Source organism: Bos javanicus, chromosome 4 (genome assembly GCF_032452875.1).
Source record: "Bos javanicus breed banteng chromosome 4, ARS-OSU_banteng_1.0, whole genome shotgun sequence".
Classification (NCBI taxonomy): domain Eukaryota; kingdom Metazoa; phylum Chordata; class Mammalia; order Artiodactyla; family Bovidae; genus Bos; species Bos javanicus.
The window spans coordinates 104,520,913-104,544,712 of record NC_083871.1 but is presented as its reverse complement, the minus strand read 5'-3'; the positions used below and the strand labels follow the sequence as shown (position 1 = coordinate 104,544,712).

General features: G+C 44.5%; 1 protein-coding gene and 1 non-coding gene across 9 annotated transcripts in view; one reads left to right on the top strand and one right to left on the bottom strand.

Annotated features, from left to right (window-relative positions):
- Positions 1–23,800, top strand: part of DENND2A (DENN domain containing 2A) — a 99,678-nt gene that overhangs the window by 37,911 nt on the left and 37,967 nt on the right. For 7 of the 8 annotated variants that reach the window (XM_061414903.1, XM_061414910.1, XM_061414904.1 and 4 more), the window contains 3 exons: positions 11,689–11,816; positions 13,330–13,451; positions 20,236–20,436. In XM_061414903.1, the coding sequence (XP_061270887.1) occupies positions 11,689–11,816; positions 13,330–13,451; positions 20,236–20,436 (451 nt within the window). The remainder of the gene's footprint in view (positions 1–11,688; positions 11,817–13,329; positions 13,452–20,235; positions 20,437–23,800) is intronic. The other variant, XM_061414909.1, reaches the window with a different exon arrangement.
- Positions 6,167–6,239, bottom strand: TRNAG-UCC (transfer RNA glycine (anticodon UCC)). Its single transcript has one exon. It is a non-coding gene; the product is annotated as a tRNA-Gly (tRNA).

Sequence of the window (23,800 nt, the reverse complement as noted above, 5' to 3'; positions counted from 1 at the left end):
TAGGAGTATTCTGTAAATGGGACTAGTCTATACATGGATTTTATTGTCCTAACTTTATCAGCTGTGGTATTAGTGACTTGTGATATCTGTAAAAGAATTTGAGGGCTTCCCAGGTGGCTCAGTGGTAAAGAATCTACCTGCCAATGCAGGAGACATAAGAGACATGGACTTGATGCCTGGGTCAGGAAGATCCCCTGGAGGAGGACATGACAACCCATTCCAGTATTCTTGCCTGGAGAATCCCATGGACAGAGGAGCCTGGCGAGCTACAGTCCATGGAGTCACAAAAAGTCGGACATGACTGAGCATCCAGAAGGAGAAGGATAAAAAAATTTATAGGCTTCCTTCTTTATGTGCTGAGAAAGTTTGAATCCATCTCTAATTCTAAAGTCTTTCCCAAACCAGCGCCAACCTGAGAGCCCTGGGTGCTCTCGTGACTTTTCTGCTTCTGTCCCCGTGCTTCTCCAGAGAAGCCCTTCTGTGCCCTTTCTGGGCTATTCCTCCAAAGAAGGCCTCTTTCCCAGGGGCAGGTTCATTTTGGGAAATTGGAGTCTTTGAACTGTGTCATCTGTGGGCAGACAGATCAACCTGGTGAACAGTTATTCCCATTATCTTTTCTCTCTTAGCTACCATCTGCTCTTTTCAGTCCTCTAGCATTTTCTCTAAAACCGGCTAAAGTTACTTTGTTTCAGTCCAAAGATGAAATTTTTTTTGGCCAATTTGGATATGGTTGCATCAGCTGTGTTTAAAGAACTTTTGGCTTTGGAGTTCTAGTTTTGTTTGAAATTGTACAATGGAGGTGATGAGGGCAAGATGTTCGCTTTCTACTCTTAAAAAACAAAATATGCTCTTTATTGTGGTCCTGTCGCTTAAAAAAAAGAAAAGAAAAGGCTTAACTCTGAATTTGGCAGACTTACTGTCCTCTCTGAGGCAGGAAAGCCAAGCCAAGTTGAAGAAAGAAATGATTAAGGATTTTGAGGTTATGAGGGTTTAGAATTACACGGCCAGGCTGTGCACTGCCGAGAATGTATCCAGCTTATTTTCATATGCCGATTAATCCACCTCAGCAAGAGCCAAACCAGTGGATTCCGATTCTGGGTTTGAGAAAATGCCTTTTCTTTTTCTTCTCTTTCTCTCTTCCTATTTTTTCATGCTCTTTTTTACCCCTCTTTTCTCTCCTTTCCCTCCTTTGCCTTCTTCTCTCTTCTTTCTTCATTTCTCTAAAGCCCCAGGAAATTAAATGCAAGGACTTACGCCTTCAGTCCTAAAATGGAACACGAGAAACCCTCACATGTCAGGAAATTCCAAAGATAAGGTTCCTACAGCAGCATTAACTGGGTTATGTATGTTTTATGGCATACGTTTAATAACTTTGGCAGGAATGCCTTGAGGCTGACATTTAACAAGAAAAGTTATTTTTTAAGTGTAAGCAGCATCCCGAATTCACATGTGTCTGTATCCCCAAAATGTTTTGAATTCATATTTTTAAATTTTAGTTTAATTTGATCACATGACAGAGTTTTTTGGATCTTTTCGAAACCGAATAGCCACGATGACCAAAATTTCAACTTTTCAACTGATTATCTTGGCTCACATAGATTCAGCCTTTCCTTGGGGCTTTGGTGTAAGACTTCGAGAACTTTTTGAGGACATGAAACCTCGGTCATTAAGTGGCTGCCAAATCACATGGTACTATTACCGATTCTATAATTTCCATCCTCTCTAGGACTGATGGGGACCCCCTCAGCAGTCTAGCTGGGCAGCCACCCTCAGCTGTCATGCGTCTGGTCTCTCATGTACCAGCCACGCTGTGGTCTGTCCCTGTCATTATGAGTCTGTCTCGGTCACCGTGGCATCCATGAGGCAACTCTCCCATGCCTAAAAACAATATTTTAAAATCTTCAAAGGGGCAAATTGTTTGATTCATTTGAGATCTAGAGCAAAAGTTACTCTGAAAGCATCTGAGAAGCTTGACTTTACAAATTCATTTAGAAATTTCAATAGCAGTTGCATTGGAAGGCAAAAAGATGAGAGAGTGGTCATTATTTTTCATTAGAACAGTAATTGTCATGTTTTATTTCTCATGACAAGGTGGAAATGATGGATATTAGGCACAGTAGTGGCTAAGGATAGTTTTTCTTTTTTTTATGATTCAAGATAGTTTTATTATATCAAGCTATAGATTTCTAATCAAGCAAATATTGAAAATATATCATTTAGTGTTTCTCGTCTGACTAGTCCCATCTCTTTAGCTATATCTTTTTAAAGGTGTCATTTTTTTTTTCTGTAAGCTTAAAATACTTTTAACATATTTTTGCAGAAAATCGCATACAATTTGTGTTAATCTTTCAAAGGTAGACTTTTGCATTTATATAAAAAGCAAGAGACATAGAAGGTCTGTAATTTGAGCAAAGTTATATATAAAATTGATAAAGCTAAAATGAAAAGTAGTTCTCTTTGAAACTCCAGTGTTTGTTAGGTATCAAAGTGAGGGCAATGAATCAGCCTTTTCACTTCAGGAAGAAAGCTACAGTCCTGCATACTCCACAGTCTGCAAGATAGTTTTTGCTTCTTTGTGAAGAGTTTAGGCATTCCATGATGACTGACAACATTCTAGGAAAACATTCTTCTATGAAATAGTTACATTTTTCTGTTTGACCCAGCTTCAATGTTACTTTTAAATTAATAATCATCTCTTGGAAAGAAAGGATCTCTGAAGAGCTTTTCTAGGTAATTTTGAGGACCATCATAAACTGAGTTAGCTGTATTTTCCCCTTTCCTTTTTTAGGGGGATATACTGAACGTGCGTCAAAATGTGCAGGGTGATTCAGCTGTATTCTTTTACAGTGCTTTCTTCTAGGCTTTATTATCCTTAGTATGTCATATATTAGCTTTGAATTTGATGAATATGGTCGAAATAGATCATCTTTGTTCATAAACTTTTTATTTTCCAAAATCCTCCCCATCCTAAAAGTATTAGGAAAATCTAATATGGTGTACCCATTGAGGATGTCTGTATCTGAATATCATTTTTTTTTGGTCAGTATCCTTAAAGCAATATGAATTTGTACTGAACAATTCAATACCTAATAAGGGCCTGGAGTAAAAGATGATTTTTTTTTAACTCCAAAGAGGAGTAAAATTAGCTTGATATTTTATTTATTGGTTTGAAAATCCTTTGACGAGGTAATAAGGAGACAGAAGGACTGGTGCCCAGACTAACTTTGACAGTGTCATTCAGCTTGTTCCTTTTAGATTACCTACCAATATCCAAGTCTTATTCTTAGCACTATTAAAATCTTCTCCAGACTTTAGCTGTTTGTGACACCAATGATTGCTTCCAATTTTTTTTTTAGGTGATCAGTTTTAATGGTTGCATATCAAAGGCAGACTGTCTCTCCTATAGCCACAGTAAGGTTGCATGTGTGTGTGTGCGCTCAGTTGTGCCTGACCCTTTGTGACTCCACGAACTGCAGCCCGTGAGGCTCCTCCGCCCACGGTATTTCCCAGGCAAGAATACTAGAGTGGGTTGCCATTTCCTTCTCCATGGATAGTTTTTTATTTTGGATCCAGGATAGAGATAAGCGGAAACACAACATGTGTAGTCATAGCGCGGGACGGAGGAGCTACCCAGTAACAGAGTGAGAGCTTAGAGCTGAAATAAGCATACTCTTGCTTAGCCCTCTACTCAGATCACCTGGGGACAGGCTGGCACCTGGGACCCTTTGCTACAGTGCTGCAGTGCTTGCTCCTCAGCAACAAAATACTGCACTGTTGGGGCAAATTCTGAACAAAAGGTCCAAAGAGACCAAAAAACGCAACTGCCGCTTCTGAAGAACTGGGAGCAAAAGCAGGGTACTGCGCATGTCTTCTGCACACAGTACCACCTAAGGGATGGGCAAAACACCGAAGTCACCCCTCTGGCCCAACCCCTAGACACAGTCCTCTCCTCACATCGTATAAGGAACCAGTTCACCTCCCCCAGTGGGTGAGCAAGCAAGGGAACCTGCTGTTTGTTCTCGCTCCAGCTGCTGCAGAGTTGCCTGAATGAAGTGTTGCCTGAATTGCTGGTGTGGTCCGTGATCAATTTCTGTTGGTGAAGGAGGCCAGGAACCCTGGTCGGTAGCAGTGGTATGAATGCCCTTCCCAAGAGGAAGAGCTGCACCTGGTCACCGGGCATGGAGGGACAGTGAAGGCGCTCGGTCGTGGCCAACTCTTTGCGACCCCATGGACTGGGGCCTACCAGGCTCCTCCTTCCATGGAATTTTCCAGGCTAGAGTACTGGAGTGGGTTGCCATTTTCTTCTCCAGGGGATCTTCCCAACCCAAGGATTGAACCCAGGTCTCCCACATTGCAGGCAGATGCTTTACCGTCTGAGCCACTGGGGGTGCCCACTGCCATGGAGGGAAGCAGGGTCTGTGGCAGCTGGGGGCGGGGGTGAGGGATTCAGAGCATGGCATCCTTGGTTTCAAGCTCATGTTTTAGGTAGGTGCTGGGTCTCAGGCCATCCAAGCAGATCTAAATACAGCCAAAAATAATTCTGGGGGCGAAATATGTTCAAAAAATTGACAAAAAATCAGCTCTCAGAATACAGATAAAAATTTTTTTACCCCCAAATAGGGATGAATTGTAAGCAGTAAAGGTGGCCATTAAAACCAACTTTTAAAATATTCACTCATTTATTCAGCCAACAAATATTTGCTATATACCTATGTAGTATTGGGGCTTCCCTGGTGGCTCAGATGGTAAAGCATCTGCTTGCAATACAGGATACCCGGGTTCGATCCCTGAGTTGGAAAGATCCCCTGGAGAAGGAAATGGCAATCCACTCCAGTACTCTTGCCTGGAAAATTCCATGGACGGAGGAGCCTGGTAGGCTACAGTCCATGGGGTCGCAAAGAGTCGGACACGACTGAGAGACTTCACTTTGTTTCTTTCTTTTTTCTATGCAATATTAGGTTATAGCAAGGAACACGGTAGACTGAGACCCTGCCTTCATGAAACTTACAAGCTAGTAATAGAACTACACACCTAGTTCTGTTATTCACCACTCTCAGCGCTGTGAGGAAGCCGATGGTGCTGTGGGAATGTTCAGCAGGGGTAACTAGCCTTTCGTGGAAACAGGGCCAGCTTGGGTACAAGGGCCTCAGGTCCCCAGACACGGGGGTGGGCTGCGGGATTAGGGATGCATTTTGAGTGAACAAACAAGCAAAGACCCGGGGGCAATAAGGGCTTGAGCCCACTGGAGGACGTGAAAGGCAAGGGTTAGGCCAGAGGGATAGGAAGGTGTGAGCTGAGACCCAGGGGCCTCTAGAGTCAGCTCTGAAAAAGCACTGTAGCCCAGGCAACGGTTGGGCCTGTTACTAAAGAGGAACAGGAAGCATTTGAAGGTTTTTAAGAAGGGGGGAGACACAGTCCGATTTGTGTTTTTTAAGAGCTTTCCCCTCCACTCCACAGCAGCGTGGAGACTGGCAGGGGCACCAGGGGACAGGGTGGGTAGTTGTGGGGGGTGGGAGGAAGATCACACACCTGGGGTCACCCTGCAGTGTAACTAGAAGAGGGAACTGAAAGAAGCCGGTGGATCCCAGGGATACTGTGTATGTAGAACTCTGGTTAATTGGCTCCATGTGGGCAGTAATGGAGAAGAACCTGCACAGGACTTCCAGGTTTAAGGCATACACACTTGGATGGATGGTGACAGCCTTTGCAGTTCACTTTGAGCTTCCCCTGCGTCATCTGTTTGTTTATTTTTGGCTGCACTGGGTTTTCACTGCTGTGTGGGCTTTCTTCTAGTTGCAGTACTTGGGCTCCTCATTGCAGTGGTTTCTCTTGTTGCAGAGCACTGGCTCCAGAGCACAGGCTCAGTAGTTGTGGCTTCTGGGCTCTAGAGCATGGGCTTAACTGCCCTGAGGCATGCGGAATCTTCCTGAACCAGGGAGCAGACCCATGTTCCCTGCCTTGGCAGGCACATTCTTAACCACTGAACTGTCAGGGAAGTACCCACATGTCATATAAGTGGAGACATGGAATGAGCTCTTACGTTAGTATTTCATTTACAAAAATATGAAAAAATCACAGATGACGTCCAAAGTACTACTTGAAATTGCAGGGATTTGGGGTTTGTTAGTTTGTTTCTGGCCACACGACATTTCATGTAGGATCTTAGTTCCCCAACCAGGTATCGAACCCATGTCCCCCACAGTGGAAGTGTGGAGTCCTAACCATTGGACCACCGGGGAAGTCCCAGGGATTTCTTACCTTTGCATCACCAGCTGTGAGTTCAATTTCACTCTTTAAGAAGGTGCTTATGAAACATTCCCTGGTAGCTCAGACAGTAAAGCACCTGACAGAAATGCGGGAGACCTGGGTTTGATCCCTGGGTCAGGAAGATCCCTTGGAGAAGGAAATGGCAACCCACTCCAGTACTCTTGCCTAGAAAATTCCATGGATGGAGGAACCTGGTGGGCATCGAAAAGAGTCGGACATGACTGAGCGACTTCACTTTCTTTCTTCTCTTTCTTATAAAACACGCAACTGAATGTGGAACAAACATGGAATTGAGTAAATGAGAAAGAAGCCAGTCTAGATATGGTTATCATTAGCCTTTCAAAATTTCCTTTTAAAGTTAATACGTAAATAAAGGTATTAAAACCTTTTGCTGGGTTAAAAAATATTTTCATAGAAAAGACTCAGCTAAGTGATAGGATGATTAGTTTAATCAATGAGCCTCAGAACAACAGGGCTGCAGCACCAAGGGGTATTTCCGCAGAGAACAGAGACAGTGCTAAGGAGGAACCAGCCACCTAATAAAGCTATGATGTTGCTGAAAATATGTTACCAACACAGGACGATGAGAAAGCGAACTGTGTGGTTGGAATTTTCTTTTCCCACTGCCTCTGGAAGCGGGGCATGTAAAGATTTCGGGTTTCTTCTTCATCATGTATGGACAGTAGTTTCATGTTGCTTTAAAGTCTGTCTTTCGGGCTTCCTGTATAAGAATTAGCCACCTGAAAAGCAACATTTTAATACAGAAATGGAACTTCTTTTTAAGAAATCCTGTGATGAATTCTTTTGCGTAGTAGAGTTTTGCACTGTGATTAATTGTCCTCTAATCAGCTTTTTTTTTTTTAATGGAAGTTTGTAACATTTTAAAAGTGGGCTTTTCTAATACTATTTAGACTGGTGTTACCTTTTATGTGTTGGTAATCAAATGCAAAATACAGCTGATACCTTGTATTATCATCTTATTCTTGAAAATATGGAAAGATAATAAATAACATTCAAATTATAGCTTGAAATCCCAGAGTGTCTGACAGCAGCTACTTGGATTACAGGCTAATCCCATCCTAACAAACCCCAGCCAATGATCCAGATTCTTGTGTCACATATGCTTGAAGTAAGGGAGCCATCCACTGGGACTTGGAGAGCCTTTAGCATACAGACATCTTTATTGTTAGGGCATTTATTATTAAACCATTTAAACTACTCAGATATTATTTCATAAATGCATACATGCTCAGTCACTCATTCATGTCCAATTCTTTGCAACTCCATGGACTGTAGCCCACCATGCTCTTCTGTCCATGGGGTTCTCCAGGCAAGAATACTGGAGTGGGTTGCCATGCCCTCCTCCAGGGAATCTTCCTGACCCAGGAATCAAACCAGCATCCCTTGTGTCTCCTGCATTGGCAGGCAGATTTTTGACCACTATGTCACCTGGGGAGCCACCTATTTCATAAATATAATAATTTTATTATTTTAAGATTTGGCCTATACAAATATTGCTTCATTGATACCTCAAATGAGATGTGAGGTGTTTAACAGCAGACAATGATAGAGCTCTCTACAAGGCAAAGCAAGGCCCAGCTGCAGCCCCCTTCTGCAATCAAAGAAAAGACCTAGCTTAGCCAGGGTCATGCTGGAATCCCAGGCAGTCAAGGTTCTACCTGTGGGCAGTGGCCACCACCCTGTCCCTCTGCTGCTGGGAGTAGAGCTTCCTGCCACTATGGCAGAAACTGCTTAGCTCCCAGTGAAGTGCCCCCAACCTGTGTCCCCATGAGGGTTCGTAGCATCTCTTCATCATATACTTTAGTTGCATTATGGAAAATAGAGGGAGATAGAGGGCTTACCTGGGCAGTGCTCAGTAATGCATAATATCATTTTGTATAGGAATTAATTTGGAAATTCCCTGGTGATCCAGTGGTTAGCTCTCCCTGCCCAGAGCCCAGGTTTAGTCCCTGGTTGGGGAACTGTGATCCCTCAAGTCATGAGGCCAATAAATAAACAAATAAATTTTTTAAATTAGTTCCGATTCCACACCAAAACCTTTGGAAGCTTCACCTGTTTTAATGTGGGGCCTGTGACTGCAGCTCTCCTCCTGCCTTGCCTTACTCCAGCCAGTTTTCCCGGGTTCTCCTGCTGTAACTGGGTACAGTTCACCTTCGGTCTCTGGACCTGTTTTTTCATGCATAACATGCGTGTAATATCCGCCACAAGGTTGTTGTAAAGTTTGAATGTGCTGATCCAAGGTAAGCCCTCGGTCAGCTCTCAGTAAGCAGTGAATGAATGATTCTGAACAGTGTGCCTTTTCTCTACCATGTAGTGTACGTGCTGAGGACTCTAGCAGATGTAAAATTTGGTTGGCCCAGCAGGAGAAACCCAGGAGTTCTGGCCCTTCTCGGCCAGTTACTTGACCGTGCTCTGGGCCACACCTCCAGCCCCAGTGCACCTGCTGGCTATTGCCAGCCTGGGCTAACGGCACCTGGACTGGGAAGTGTTCAGGGTGGGTTCACAGCACAGCCCATTCCCATCTTAGAGAAACAGCTCAGACCTGCTTCCCCTCCCCCAGCCCCTTCTCCTAGAGCTCTGAAGCTCAGTCCTTCCTCTCCTCGTTGGACACCTCAAGGGGAAAAAGAAGGGCTCGTGGGTCGGTATCCCCTCCTTTGGGGCATGACCTTCTGCTCCTGAGCCCCAGAACCCCAGGTGACAGTTTGAGCCTCCCAGCCTGACTTAAGGCCATAGAGAGCCAGCCTGGAACCCTGTCTTTGTGCTCCGAAGTGCCAAGTTCAAGTATTAAGGAATGAGGGTGGGGTGGAGATAAGGGGCGATGAATTCAGATGAGCAGATATTAAAAGTATAGGGCCTAGGCAACTCCCTGGTTATCTAGTGGTTAGGAGTACACTTTCACTGCTGGGGCCTGGGTTCAATCCCTGGTCAGGGAGCTCAGATCCTGCAAGCTGCACAGCCAACCAATCAGTCAGTAGTATAGATCCTAAAGAGGAGAAGCCTTGGGAAACTCCTACACCCAGAAAGACGAAGAGGAAGAGAGCTGCCAGTGCAGGCCAGGAAGAGTGGTCTGACGGCGTGTGGAGTTAGGGCCGCCTTGCATCCGCCTCCTCAGACCCTCCAGAGGTGTGCCCCTTCCTTTGCTGAACAATGTGAACAACACTTTTGTAAAATATAGTAAAAAAGGATTATAAGAGGTATGAAATGAAAAAAACTTATCAGTATACAAACCTGTTTGTTTGTTTGTTTGTTTGTTTGTTTTGTAAGTTTTTTTTTTTTGTAAGTCCATTCTGTCAGGTTGCTTGAAAAGTTTGTAAACACTTACTGTCAATTTCTGTACTTACCTTAGCAAGGACTGGTAAGAGCTGGCACCCCAGCCCTGACCATGGGTCGCACTCTGAGTGCTGCTGCCTTTCACTGTACAGACCAAGTGGTGTCATGCAATGAAAGGAGCAACGTGGTTAGGTTTTACCAGAGACTCACTAGTGACCTTTAGGAGGAATTTCAGAAAAAGGATGTACACGGACAGGTTGAGAGAGTAAAGGAAAGAAAAACCAGTGAACTATGGTAAACTAAGAGAATAACCTCTGCTTCTCCTCTCCCCCCAGTTAAAAGTGTTGGCAAGGAAGGAAGGTGAGAAATAGCAGAACTGCAAGGGCCGTTGCTTCAAAGGAAGGCTTTTTAAGATCGAGGAACCCCACACAGGTTTGGGCTTCCCGGGTGGCACAGCGGTAAAGAATCCAGACTCGGGTTCAGTCCCCGGGTCAGGAAGATCCCCTGGAGAAGGAAATGGCAACCCACTCCAGTGTTCTTGCCTGAAAAGTTCCAACGACAGAAGAGCCTGGCAGGCTTCAGTCCACGGGATCACAGAGTCAGACACAACTGAGTGACTGAGCGTCGAATGCGTGTTTAAGGAAAGAGAAAGAAGCTAGTGGAAAAGGAAACATTTTAAATGCAAGAAATCCCCAAAGCTTGGCAAGTAGGCAGATAGCCTCTGCCTGCTTCTGCCCTTCTGTTGCACGGCACTCTCCAGCCTGTTCCTGCAGTCCAGCAAGCTGACTGTCTGTCTGCCGTTCCCTGAAAAGCACCGAGGTCTCTTTAACCTTAGTCAGGACTTTCTCATACATCCATCCCTCTTTTGGGGACACTCTTTCCCTGACTAAGTTCTTTTTATTCTTCAAATCTCAGCTTCAGTGAGTGACTTTCTCATTGAGACCTCCCCTAATGCATCCCCCAACCTGAACTGAACCTCCATATCCTCCCAACCTGTGCTTTTCTGTCATTGAACTTATTTGCGTGTGAGCTGGTTGAACATATGTGTTCCTCCTTAGAATGTCAGCTCTTTGAGGCAAGGACTCTGACTGTTTTAGTCCTTCATTATCAAACCCTGAGCACAGTGCCTCCCTCAGTAAGTAGAGCACTGGCTACATAAATAATTAGTAACACCACAGCAATAATAAAAATAGCTGGTGTGCTCAGTCACTCAGTTGGGTTCAACTCTGCAACCCCAAGGGGTTTCCTGTACAGTATGTTCTTATTAGTTACCTTGTTTGTATATAGTAATGTGGATATGTCAATCCCAATCTCCCAATTTATCCCCCCTCCCATGATAACTAACATTTGTTGCATGCTTATTAGGTGCCAAGGATTTTATAAACATTCTCTTTTCTATTTTTTGGACAGTCCTATCTACTGTCCTAATTACTATCTACAAATCAGGACACTTAAGTTTCAGCTCAGGTAGTTTATCCAAGAAGGAAAAACTTGTGAATGAAGAATTCAGGATCTGTGTCTAAATTTATTAAATCCTAGAACAGCCCATGTGGATGTAGGATGAGGGGAGGGTGGGAATAAGCCAGGCCCCAGACAGAGAGCCAGCCATGTTTGTACAGATCTCAGAGTTCGGTGGGGTGCCTCAGCTGACCTTTGGGTGTCTGATTGTAACCACTTGGGTGAAAGAAAGGGGGAGGGACCCAGGCCTCTCCTCTGCTCTGAACTGGCCATCACTGTTCCTTTCTGGTTATTAATGTGTGTTCTGTAGAACATTTGAAAAATCCAGAAAAGCAGAAATGAAGAGAGGGCATCCCTCAGTCCTGAGTTAGCTCTGTGTTTCACTTCCTTTCTTTTTTATCTCCTCCTTACATATGTTTACTTACGAAGTTGGGTTTGTATTTAAATGTATACTCTACAATCTTTAGTTGGCATAATAGCATAAACATTCTCACAAGTAAAAGCCATGTCTCATATTTGAAGATTTTCACACTATCTTACAAGAAACAGAGTTGATTTTGGCATTAGAAATTTTTATAAGAAAAAAAAAAACTTTTATGGCATATATTCTCTGAACCAACCTAATATGATTTAAGTTCTTGGGTTTTTTTCTTCCCACCTTGTACAACCCAGGAAGTCCTATGAGTTTGAAGACTTACTGCAGTCTTCCTCTGAGAACAGCAGGGTGGACTGGTACGCACAGACTAAGCTGGGGCTCACACGCACTTTATCGGAGGAGAACGTCTATGAAGACATTCTAGGTAAGAGGCCGAAATGTCTGCGTGAGTCTGTCTGTGAGAAGCAGGGGGAGGGAGGTGGGGCTGGCTGCTTAAAACACACACACGCTGGAAGACAAACATGCACTCAAATGATAGAGCCAGGACGGGTGGACGGGTGACCCAGGGTGAAATACGTGAGAGAAAATGAGAGGAAGCGCTGGCGATGAATGGCCAGGGAGGCAGCGTGGACACAGTGGGAAACACACGGGACCTGGAGCCTTAATGTCTATGGCTGAATCTTGACTCTGCTACTTGTTAGCTGTGTGACATTAAGCTGGTGACTTAGCGTCTCTGAACTTCGTTTCTCTCATCTCTGAACTAAGGAGGATGATAGATACTTAACAGGGTTGTTAGAGGACTGGAGAAGATGGTAGGTAAAATATCTGGCTTGTGACAGACTCTTGGTGAATTGTAGCGATTACTGAATGCAGGAAAACTGAAGACTACCATACTCATTCCAAAACTGTAGGAGTGTGGCAGTAACGCCATCAAACTTCAGACTGAAATGTATTTGAAAAGTAACTTTGACCTCGCTCCCAAGAATTCTCTGATTCCAAAACGGGACTCAGATTCACAGAGCTTGTGTGCATTTAGATTTGGTGAGTTAAAATCTTCAGGGAGGATCACAGTTTCAGTGAGATGTCTGCATATGTTGGGGTGGGAGGAGGGCGGGGAAGAAACGAGCTGGTGAGAGGGGAAAACCCATCTGTGTACCTATGCAAGGGGCAGATCAGGCAGATACACACATTCCTGCATGCACACAGTCATCAGCACTGGAATAAACTCCTAGGTGGGAGGAAACGTGAGACTTGAAGAAGCCGGGATACTAAGCCGAGCTATTTGAATTACTAAGTCCAAGCTGCCAGAGACAGGTTCCTGCCAATGCAGTAGATCCAAAATGGGTACAAGATCTGGAGATCCCTTATTGTGTGCCTGTCAGGGTAGCTTTCAGTTACAAGGAACAGAAAACCCAGCTGAAACAACAAAGGGAGTTAGTTGGCTCTCTCAGGTTAGCTCCCTTCTCAGCAGGTGTCCCACGATCTCCATGATGGCTGCCATCAGTTCCCCAGGGTCCCTGCCTACAGCGAAAAAGGAAAGCCTGTCTCCTGCAAGTCCCAGCAAACACCCCGAGGTTCACTCTCACTAGACTGGGTTAGGTCCCTGTTCACCTTCAGAGTCCAGGAATGCCATGCAACAGTGGGCTTAGGCCTGGAATATGAGCCCTTCCAGGATGATCACTGAGGCCAGGATTCAGAATATTCAGATTGGCTTAAGCTCTGAGACCAGGAGTGGAGTTAAGTTCACACATCTGAGAATGGGGAGACAGAGACTTACCCCAGTGAAAACCGAGATCCATTACCAAGAGGAAGGCTAAATGCATAGCAAGACAACACACATCCCCACAAGGAGACACCAAGGTGTTGGCTAGAGATCTGATAAGGAGAGCTTCCTTGGTGTTCCCAGTTTCTGATCTGTTCATTGCCTTTGACCACAGATCCGCCCATGAAGGAAAACCCTTATGAGGACGTTGAGTTACATGGTCGCTGCCTCGGGAAGAAGTGTGTCTTGAACTTTCCAGGTTCTCCCACCTCTTCCATCCCTGACACACCTGCCAAGGTATGAGCCCCCAGAGAAACGGTGCAGGGAGGGGGTCCCCAGCACCGTGGCCTTGAGCAGGCTGGGGTTCTGGGTTACATGGGAATGCCAGGCATCCTCACTGCAGGCTCCTGGATTTGTTCGTCAGTGGCCTGCCTCCACTTCCTGCCTCTAGTTCTCCTGGAACCCTCTGCTCAGCAAGGCTTCCTAAAGAAGCGTTGTAGTGTCTGGCTCAGAATTCTCCCCAGCTGTAAATAGGATAGTACATCCACGTTACACAGCTGTGAAGAAGAATGTCCTGACATAAAACAAACTCATATATGTTTGTGGATGCACAAGAATGTCTCTGTAATGGTCCCTAAGAATGAGTTAGCGGGCACCTCTGCAGAGTTGTCTGGGTATCTAGAGGTCAGGAAAGAATACTGACATTTTCTCAGAATATCTTTTTGAACCTTTTGCAGTTTTGTGGTATGTGCATACAGAGAATATTACTGTATTCTCATACATGATAACTGCAACACATTGCCTAGGAACTGAATTCATATTCTTTTTCTTTAACACATGTAGTTTTATTCATAATGATCCAAGCTGGAAACAACCCCAATGTCCTTCAGTGGATGAATGGTTATATACAGTGCAGTACATTTATATGATAGAATATTATTCAGCGTTAAAAAGGAATAAGATGTATACCAACCTGGATAAATCTCCAGAGAATTATGGCAAGTGAACAAAGCCACTCTCATAGGTTTACATACTACATGATTTCATTTGTATACTTTTGAAATGACAAAATTAAAGAAACAGAGAACACATTAGTATAAATTCATATTCTTTAACATAACATTGCACATTCTTCATAATGGATCCCTGGGCACCCATTTCCCACAGTTCCTCCGTATAAAATCTTCTCTACAGCCAAAGCCTACTAACTGCCTCTGATGTCATAGCTCCAGGAGAAGCAAATGTTTTCTCTGAAGAGCCAGGGAATGAATATATGGTCTCTGTTTTGACTGCTCAGCACTGCCATTGTGGTGTGGAGCAGCCACAGACTATATGTAAACCAGTCAGTGAGGCTGTGTTTCAATAAAACTTTATTTACAGACACTGAAATTTGATTTTATATAATTTTCACATGACACATAAATATATATATATATTTAGTCCTTTAAAAGTGAAACTGTTCTTGGCTCGTGGCCTGTACAGAAACAGGCGGTGGCCCAGATGTGGTCCACAGGCTGTGCTCTGCCCGGCCCTGCGCTAGGTCATTTCCACCTCTGCCCTTGGCTCTTGCCTGGACCTCTCCCTTCCAGTCCTGTAAGGCCCAGATGTGGTCCACAGGCTGTGCTCTGCCTGGCCCTGCGCTAGGTCATTTCTGCCTCTGCCCTTGGCTCTTGCCTGGACCTCTCCCTTCCAGTCCTGTAAGGCCCAGATGTGGTCCACAGGCTGTGCTCTGCCTGGCCCTGCGCTAGGTCATTTCTGCCTCTGCCCTTGGCTCTTGCCTGGACCTCTCCCTTCCAGTCCTGTAAGGCCCAGCTCAATCATGCCTCCTTCAGAAAACCTCCAGGCCATCTTAGTCCCTGGGACTTGTTCCCCTCTGCTCTCCTGTAACACTCAGTGGGCTAAGCATTCATTTTATACTAATTTGTATATTCCATCTTATGAAATCTCTTACTTCGATGGTTTGAAGTCTGACTTAAGTCATGTTGCTGTTTAGTCGCTAAGTCGTGTCCAGCTCTTTGCCATCCCATAGATGACAGCGTGCCAGGCTTCCCGGTCCCTCACTATCTCCTGGGGTTTGCTCAAATTCATGCCCATTGAGTCAGTGATGCTATCTAACCATCTATTGAGTCATGTAATATGTCTTAAAAATATCTCCTCAACTAGACTGTAGACTCCTCAAGGTCAGAGAGTATGTATTTGGTTTCTTTGTGTTTCTCATAAGTAGTTGTTATACAGTGGTTTAGTTGTTGAAGAAATTAAATGGAGACCGAATCCAGGCTACAATTGTCAGTTTAAATCCCATCAAAAGAATCTGTTTCCAGCCTAAGAAAAGAAGCCAACTTCCTCTCTAGGCTCCACTCAAGGTCAGCATTGGCTGGCGGGCGAGGGGTATACACATAGGGCCTGATAGTCACAAAGGGAATCTTCCTCAAGACAGTGGAAGGTCGAACCTTTCACAAAGGCTGGATCTTACTGGCCCAAATCAATTGCTACAGTACTTGCCAAAACCAATTAACTGCTGTCTTCTCCTCCTATGGAAAAGAGCATGGTCAGGAATAATCCATGACAGCCAATAGTTGACAAATAGTTTCTACTTGCCTTTGAAATGTGTTGTTTGTGTTTTCACTGGAATTTGGATGTGCTCAGCATTTAGGGAATCCTTCATTTCCCTCAGTGAATGAGTCTGGCTTAGAAGAAGGCTGTCCATAGACTTTTTGATGATGGCCATTCTGACTGATGAGAGGCGATGCCTCATTGTAGTTTTGGTTTCCGTTTCTCTAATAATTAGTGATGTTGAACATCTTTTCATGTGCCTCTTGGCTATCTGTCTGTCTTCTTTGGAGAAAAGTCTATAAACAATAAGTGCTGGAGAGGGTGTGAAGAAAAGTGAACCCTCTTACACTGTTGATAGGAATGTAAATTGATACAACCACTATGGAAAACAGTATGAAGTTTCTGTAGAAAGCTAAAAATAGAGCTACCATATGATTCAGCAATCCCACTCCTGGGAATATATCCAGAGAAAACCATAATTTGAAAAGATACATGGCCCAGTGGTCATTGTAGCACTATTTACAATAGCTAGGTCATGAAGTCCATCAACAGAGGAATAGAAAAGGAAGGTGTGGTACATGTATACAATGGAATGTTACTCAGTCATAAAAAGGACAAAATAATAACCATTTGCAGTAAACATAGATGGACCTAGAGATTGTCGTGCTGAGTGAAGTAAATCAGAGAAAGACAGATGTCATATAATATTGCTTATAACTGAAATCTAAAAAAAAGGGTACAAATGAACTTATTTATAAAACAGAGACAGAGTCATAGATGTAAATGAACCTATGGTTACCAGGGGGGAAAGGTGGGGGAGAGACTGGGAGGTTGAGTGTGACATACACACACTACTGTGTATAAAGCGGTTCACTGATAAGGACCTATGTATAGCACAGGGGACTCTGCTTAATAGTCTGCAGTGACCTAGATGGGGAAAGAATCTAAAAAAGAGTGGATATATGTATATGTATAACTGAATCACTTTGCTGTACAGCAGAAACTAACACAACAGTGTAAATCCACTATACTCCGATAAAAATCTTTTAAAAAGGAAAAAGAAGGCTGTCACACCCAGTCTGACCCATTCGTATCTTACTCAGTTCTGCCCCACTTCATGCAGGGAGTGAACTCCATGGCCTCTTCAGAACAATGGAAAACATCTACCCAAAGCAAATCTGCCTGCAGAACTGGGTGATCCTCCCTAGTGTCAGAAAATAAAGGCTTAGTAGCCCTTTTCTCTTTTTTTCCCCAAATGTTTATTTATTTTGGCTGTGCTGCATCTTAGTTGCAGCTCTCAGCATGTTTGTTGCAGCAATTCGGGCTTGTTAGTTGCAGCATGCATGCAGGATCAAATTCCCCAATCAGGGATCGAACCCAGGCCCCCTGCACTGGGAGAGTGAAGTTTTATCCACTGGACCACCAGGGAAGTCCCTTAGCAGCTCTTTTCTTCCCCTTCCTGCCAAGCTAGAGAAAACCTTGGTCTTCTAAAACAGTGCAACAGAGGACTTCCCTGGTGGTACAGTAGATTGGAATCTGCCTGGCAGTGCAGGGGACACAAATTCAATCCCTGGTCTGGAAAGAATCTATGTACCAGGGATAAACTAAGCCTGTGCACCACAGCTACTGCGCCTGCACTCTAGACCCAGAGAGTTGTAACTACTGAGCCACAACTAGAGAAAGCCTGCATGCAGCAACCAAGACCCAGTGCAACCAAAAATAAAATAATTAAATTTTAATAATTTTCAATAATTAAATTTTTTTTAAGCAGTGAAACACAGTAAGTAATCCTGTCAATGAGAACTTGAAGTCCAGAGGTGCTATCCTGCCAAAAGATAACCCAGTTGCCCAATGCATATCTGATTGCCACTCATATTTGCAGGCTGTTGGGGCCTTTGCAAGTCATCAGGAAGACCGTGCGTCATGTGCAGTCCTCTGCTTTCCCACATCTGGGTGTCTGGTTTGTGTCCCCGTCCTCGGGCACAGCTGCAGACCTCTCCACCACCTCCATTAGCACACCAGTATTCATGGAGCGTCTGCCACATCTGGGCTGCATCTGGGACTTAGAACTTACTGAAGCAATCTTTCCATGACAACCTCCTCTACCAGCCACAGAAAGGTCCTAAGACATCTTGGAGGGGGCGGTTATTTAACTAGAGTGTGCCTCTTTCTAGTAGAGAGGTAAGGGGTGACTGGACAGGTTTTCCTAAGACACGAGAGACATGCAGCTGGGGGCCGATGCTGACGCTTACAAACACACCAGGCAAGCTCCTGAGAAGGGGCTGTTTTCTTTTCTTGTTATTCCCACACGTAGAACAGCACAGCGAATATGGTAGAAACTATTTTTTGTAATAAAGGAAACCTAATGTTCTTTCTTATGTATTGACACTTAAGGGGGGAAAATTTCACTAGTTGACCTGGGTAGCTCACCCACACCACCTTCCACCAACAAACCATCTGTCACCTCGTGTGGCTCGTAGGGGCAGTGTCTGATCAAGTGTGCAGGTCTTGGAGCCTGACTGCCTCTGTTCAAACTCACGTAGACTGCTTGCTAGTTATGTGACTGTGAGCAAATGATCTTATCGCTGTGTATCCGTATGTCACTGGTAAAAATCGGGAATGATAATACACTCCTCTGAGACGGTGAAGGACGGGGAAGCCTGGCGTGCTGCACTCCATGGGGTCACAAAGAGTCGGACATGACTGAGCGACTGAACAGCTGAGGGGTCTTGTGAAGGTTAATCAAATTAATTCTTGTATACCACTTAGACTAGTGCCTGCAGCATAACCATTATTTATGTATGTTTGCTTAAGCTATAGAATTAGGCTTTCAATATGTGTCCTTTTAAAAAATTACCTCGTTTTCTAAAAGCAGAACATTCTCATTGTAAAATTCTTTTTAAATACCAACAAGTGTAATTTAAAAAATCATCTGTAATTGGGAATTTGTATTTTTTCTTTATACTCACCTGTATTTTTTTCTAAAACAGATGGTTATTATGTATATGTGTGTGTGTGTGTGTTTTAAAAGCCTTTTAACAATTGCATGTAATCCCAACACCCAGAGAAAACCACCGTTGACACTGGTTTACTTCCTTCCAGACCGTGTCATACTGTGTGTGTGTGCGCGTGTGTGTGTGCGTAAAAAAAGATTTGGGATGATATCGTATATACATTTGTTTTCGTATATACTTTTTTGCTGCTGTATTACATTTATCATGAATATTTCCCCATGCCATTAATTTCTTTTAAAAAATGATTTGTATTGCCTGCAAGGTATGCCATTGTTTTAATGTAATGCCACGGTGGTTCGTTAGTGTAATGTCCCCAGTTGTCAGAACACGAATGCCTGCCTATGTATTCCTGTGGGTGTATAGTCTGAGTGTTCATGTGAATGTGTGTACCTGTGGGCACAGGTGAACAACTGTATGTGTGTGTGAATGGCATCCCAGTGCTTCCTGGGGGAGTCCTCTGTAAGCGAGCAGAGGAATGAGGTTGAGATAGGTAAAGATGAGGTGGGATATTTTATATCAAGGACCCTTTGGGTTTCCTGCTGTCGGTCTCCTGGGGCAGTAAGACAGGGACATGTGAGGACTGGAAGGGGTTAAGCCACCAGCTGCATTCACAGACAGGAAGGGTGAATGAACCCTGGCTGAGTCCAGGTCAGCTCCATCTTCGAGGCTCAAGGCACGTAGCTTCCTTGCCACCCCCTCTTCCCTAAGGGGGATCAGGGGGGAAGGGATAAATTAGGAGACTGAAATTGATACATATACATTAATATATAAAATAGATAACTAATTAATAAGGATTCACTTTGCTGTACAGCAGAAACTTAATGGTATAAATCAACTGTACTCCAATAAAGATTTCAAGAAAAAAAGAAAACTATTTCTTCAATGGCGTTTTCATTTTTTTTTTCTGATGAGCAAAGCTAAGAATCTTTCATATGTATCTGAAAATTATTATATTTCCTTTTCTGTAAACCTTCAGTCCTTATCTTTTGCCTGTTTTTCTTTTGAATTGTTAGTCTTCTCATTAACTTGTAGCATGTATTAGAAACAAATAAGTTCTATAAATTGTAGACTTTTTATTGTTTTTGTTGGCCTTTTGACCTTAGAACGGCTCATTTTTAAAAATCAGATATTGAGGCTCAGAGAAGTGAAATTCCTTGTATTAGAAGGAATTTCCCTTGCCAGTGACAGGGATAAAGCTAAACTTAAGTCTTGTAACTCCCAGTACATGGTGTCAGAAAGCCTCATTTGTAAAGGTACTGCATAGAGAGCCAGGTGAGTTTCCACTTGTCTGAAAAGAGAGTGGATTAGATTTGCATCCTTTATCATCCTCCTTTTCCATAATTGGATGATAAGTGTTTAGGCCCTTAACAGCATAGACGGCCTCAGCGTGCCCCTGGGGACTTAGACGAGCTTCTCCTCTTGACCTTCTTGGTCTCCGTCACTGGCAGCACCGCTTATCTCTCAGGGGGTCTCTTTGTATTTATTTACTCTTCTTTCTTCCTCTCCCCTCACAGCAGTCCTTGTCCAAACCTGCCTTCTTTCGGCAAAATTCAGAAAGGAGGAACTTCAAACTGCTGGACACAAGGAAGTTGAGTCGGGATGGAACTGGGTCCCCTTCCAAAATCAGCCCTCCCTCCACCCCCAGCAGCCCTGATGACACTTTCTTTAACCTCGGGGACCTGCAGAATGGTAGGAAGAAGAGAAAGATACCCAAGGTAAGGCTTGCAATAAGCTTTGTGTTCAGGAGTACACCCCACATACACACTACAGAGGAGTCTGGGCAGAGATCAAATCACTGGGCCCTCCTACCTGCTTCACCACAGGCCAGGTAGACATGGGGAAGCCAGCAGCTGAGCTAGCTGGGCCTTGGTCACAATAATTGGGGTCCTGTAGGGCTTACCAGGTGGCGCTAATGGTAAAGAGCCTGCCTACAATGCAAGAGACACAGCAGGAGATATGGGTTCAATCCCTGGGTGAGGAAGATTCCCTGGAGGCGGAAATGGCTACCAGCTCTAGTATTCTTGCCTGGAAAATTCCATGGACAGAGGAGCTCGTCGGGCTACAATCCATGGGATCTCAAAGAGGCGGACATGACTGAGCGTGCACACACACAGCCTTCCTCTTAGCCCTCCCTTTCCCTGCTTAACGACTCTTAGGATCCCAAACTGTGTTTCCAATGCCCAGCCTCAAAAAGGGCACATCTCCCTCCTTCATGGCCTCAAAAGCAGAGCCCCCTCCGCTGTGCTCTGACTCAGACTCCATCACCTCCCACTGCAGAGGGGCACCGCATGGAGCCTGTGCTGAGGGAGCTCTTGTCAGAAATGCATCTTTTCTGGGACTTCCCCAATGGTCCAGTGGCTAAGGCTCTGTGCCCGCCCTGGACGTGGTGCAGGTTCAATCCCTGGTTGGGGAACTAAGATCCCACGTGCCCTGTGGCGTGGCCCAAAAAAGAATTAAACAATGGACAGCTTACATGAACAAGGTTCTCCTCTTTAAAACATATATATATTAAAATATACATATATATCTTTTCTGGCTCTTTTCAGCCTTGAAGGCAAAACAGGCCCAGTGCCTTGTGTGTGCATGAACTGTGGCTGCTCTTTCTTACTTTGGTGTTATATTTCCTTTTGCTCAGTGCAGCCCCTGCAATGCCTGTCATTCTATACTGGCCACTTCGGTACCAACTTCCTACAGGAGCTTTTTTTTAATATATTTAAAAAATTTTTGTGTTTTGGCTGTGGTGGGTCTTTGTTGCTGCTTTTGTGAGCTTTCTCTAGTGGTGAATGGGGCCACTCTTCACTGCGGTACGCTGGCTTCTCATTGCAGTGCCCTCCCCCATCATGGAGCATGGACTCCAGGCACACGGGCTGCTGTAGTTGCAGCTCTTATGCTCAGTAGTTATGGTGCATGGGCTTAGTTGCTCCAAAGCATGTGGGATCTTCCCAGACCAGGGGGATCGAACCAGTGTCCCCTGCATTGCAAGGCAGAGTCCCAACCACTGGACCACCAGCGAAGCCCCCAGTACAGGAACTTTTAGAGAAGGAATTCTTCATTTCAGAGTCCACAGATGGACTTCAGGGGATCATGAAACGCATTAAATCATGTAAAGCTGCATGGATGAGTTTGAGGGGATAAAAGGAAGGGAGGTGGGTTGTCTATAGGTTTCATCCGATTTTTCAAAGTGACCCACTGACCTAAAAGTCAAAGGACATTTTCACCAGCTGGTCCCTCCTGACTCAGTTTGGTTCATCCGTATTTTGAGCCATAATACTACCTCCATCCCTTTCATTCTTTTTCAAGTGAAATTAAGTCACCTTGATAATCAAGAGTGCATTCTGAAGGGTAAGGGCAATCAGAGTCGGGTGACCTAACACCTGCAGCCTGGCGGCTGGGAGAGGGCAGCCAGAGGGCCCGGGGCAGGACTCGGGGCTCGCTCCCCTCCCATCTCCTGGCCCTGCCTTGCCCCTCCCAGGGTGCAGTGCACATTGCGCGCTGATCATCGGACGTTTGCTGGATGAGTTCCCACTAGCACGTGGATCCCAGCCTCCTTCACCCCTGGAGGAGTCGCTCTCTGTCTCCTTTTGACTGTCTTTGAGTCACTGCCCTGTGCTGTCATTGTGGCTGCTCGTGGGGACCCCAAAGTGTGGGCTCGTGAATCACCCTTACTGCTTCTCTTCTTGTTCTAGCAAGGCTCACACATCTCTGTAATGTCAAAGACCTGCTATTGTGGAATAATTGCACAAATTATTGTGCAATTACACAATAACTACTGTAACATCTATACAACCTCACCATTTTAGCGAATTAAACAGGAACAATCAAATGAATTAGCTTTAGGTTAAAAGAGCTTTGATACAACTCTAAGTTTGACTGTGTGATCTCTTAATAAGTACTTAACCTCTGTCTTCCACCACCTTCATATTATTTTATTATTTAGAAAAGATTTTTTGATTAAGGAGAGGAAAATATGTGTGCATATATTATATGAAAGTAGAGAGGTAGAAAGAAAAGCAGAATTATTTCTGCCACTTTCTATGTGTTTAATTTACAAGCAGCAGTTTGTTTCCTCTTAGTTTATTGCCTGAAATTAAAGTGAGTTGCCACCCACTTAAATAGTGCCCAGGCACTTATTCAAATAGGTTTTGACAGATATAATCAAATCTGGAAAAAAAATCAGCTTTGACAGATACAACCAAATCCAGAAAAAAATCACCTGTTTTACCTGTTACTTTCACAACAACGACAAAATCCTATTAAAACTTTAATCATAAAGGTGAAGTACACAATTCTTCAGAGGAATGCTTATTTTTTTTTATTTTCTGGCTGCACCACAAAGCATGGGGGATCTTAGATCCCCAACAAGGGATCGAACCCACACCCTTTGCATTGAAAACATAGAATCCTAACCACTGGACCACCAGGGAAGTCCCAAGGAATGTCTAAAAAGAAAACAAATGTCCGCTGTTGCTGCTGCTGCTAAGTCGCTTCAGTCGTGTCCAACTCTGTGCAACCCCAGAGACGGCAGCCCACCAGGCTCCCCCGTCCCTGCAATTCTCCAGGCAAGAACACTGGAGTGGTTTGCCATTTACTTCTCCAATGCATGAAAGTGAAAGGTGAAAAAAAAAAAGAAAGTGAAAGGTGAAAGTGAAGTCTCTCAGTTGTGTCCGACTCCTAGCGACCCCATGGACTGCAGCCTACCAGGCTCCTCTGTCCATGGGATTCTCCAGGCAAGAGAACTGGAGAAACAAATGACCAATTATAGTTTATTCTAAGTTTCATGAATCCTCAGCTCTATCACTTGCTACTTAAACTTAACCTAAACTTACCCCCGGAGAAGGAGATGGCACCCCACTCCAGTACTCTTGCCTGGAAAATCCCATGGATGGAGGAGCCTGGTAGGCTGCAACCCATGGGGTTGTGAAGAGTCGGACATGACTGAGCGACTTCACTTTCACTTTTCCCTTTCATGTATTGGAGAAGGAAATGGCAACCCACTCCAGTGTTCTTGCCTGGAGAATCCCAGGGACGGGGGAGCCTGGTGGGCTGCCGTCTATGGGGTCGCACAGAGTCGGACACGAC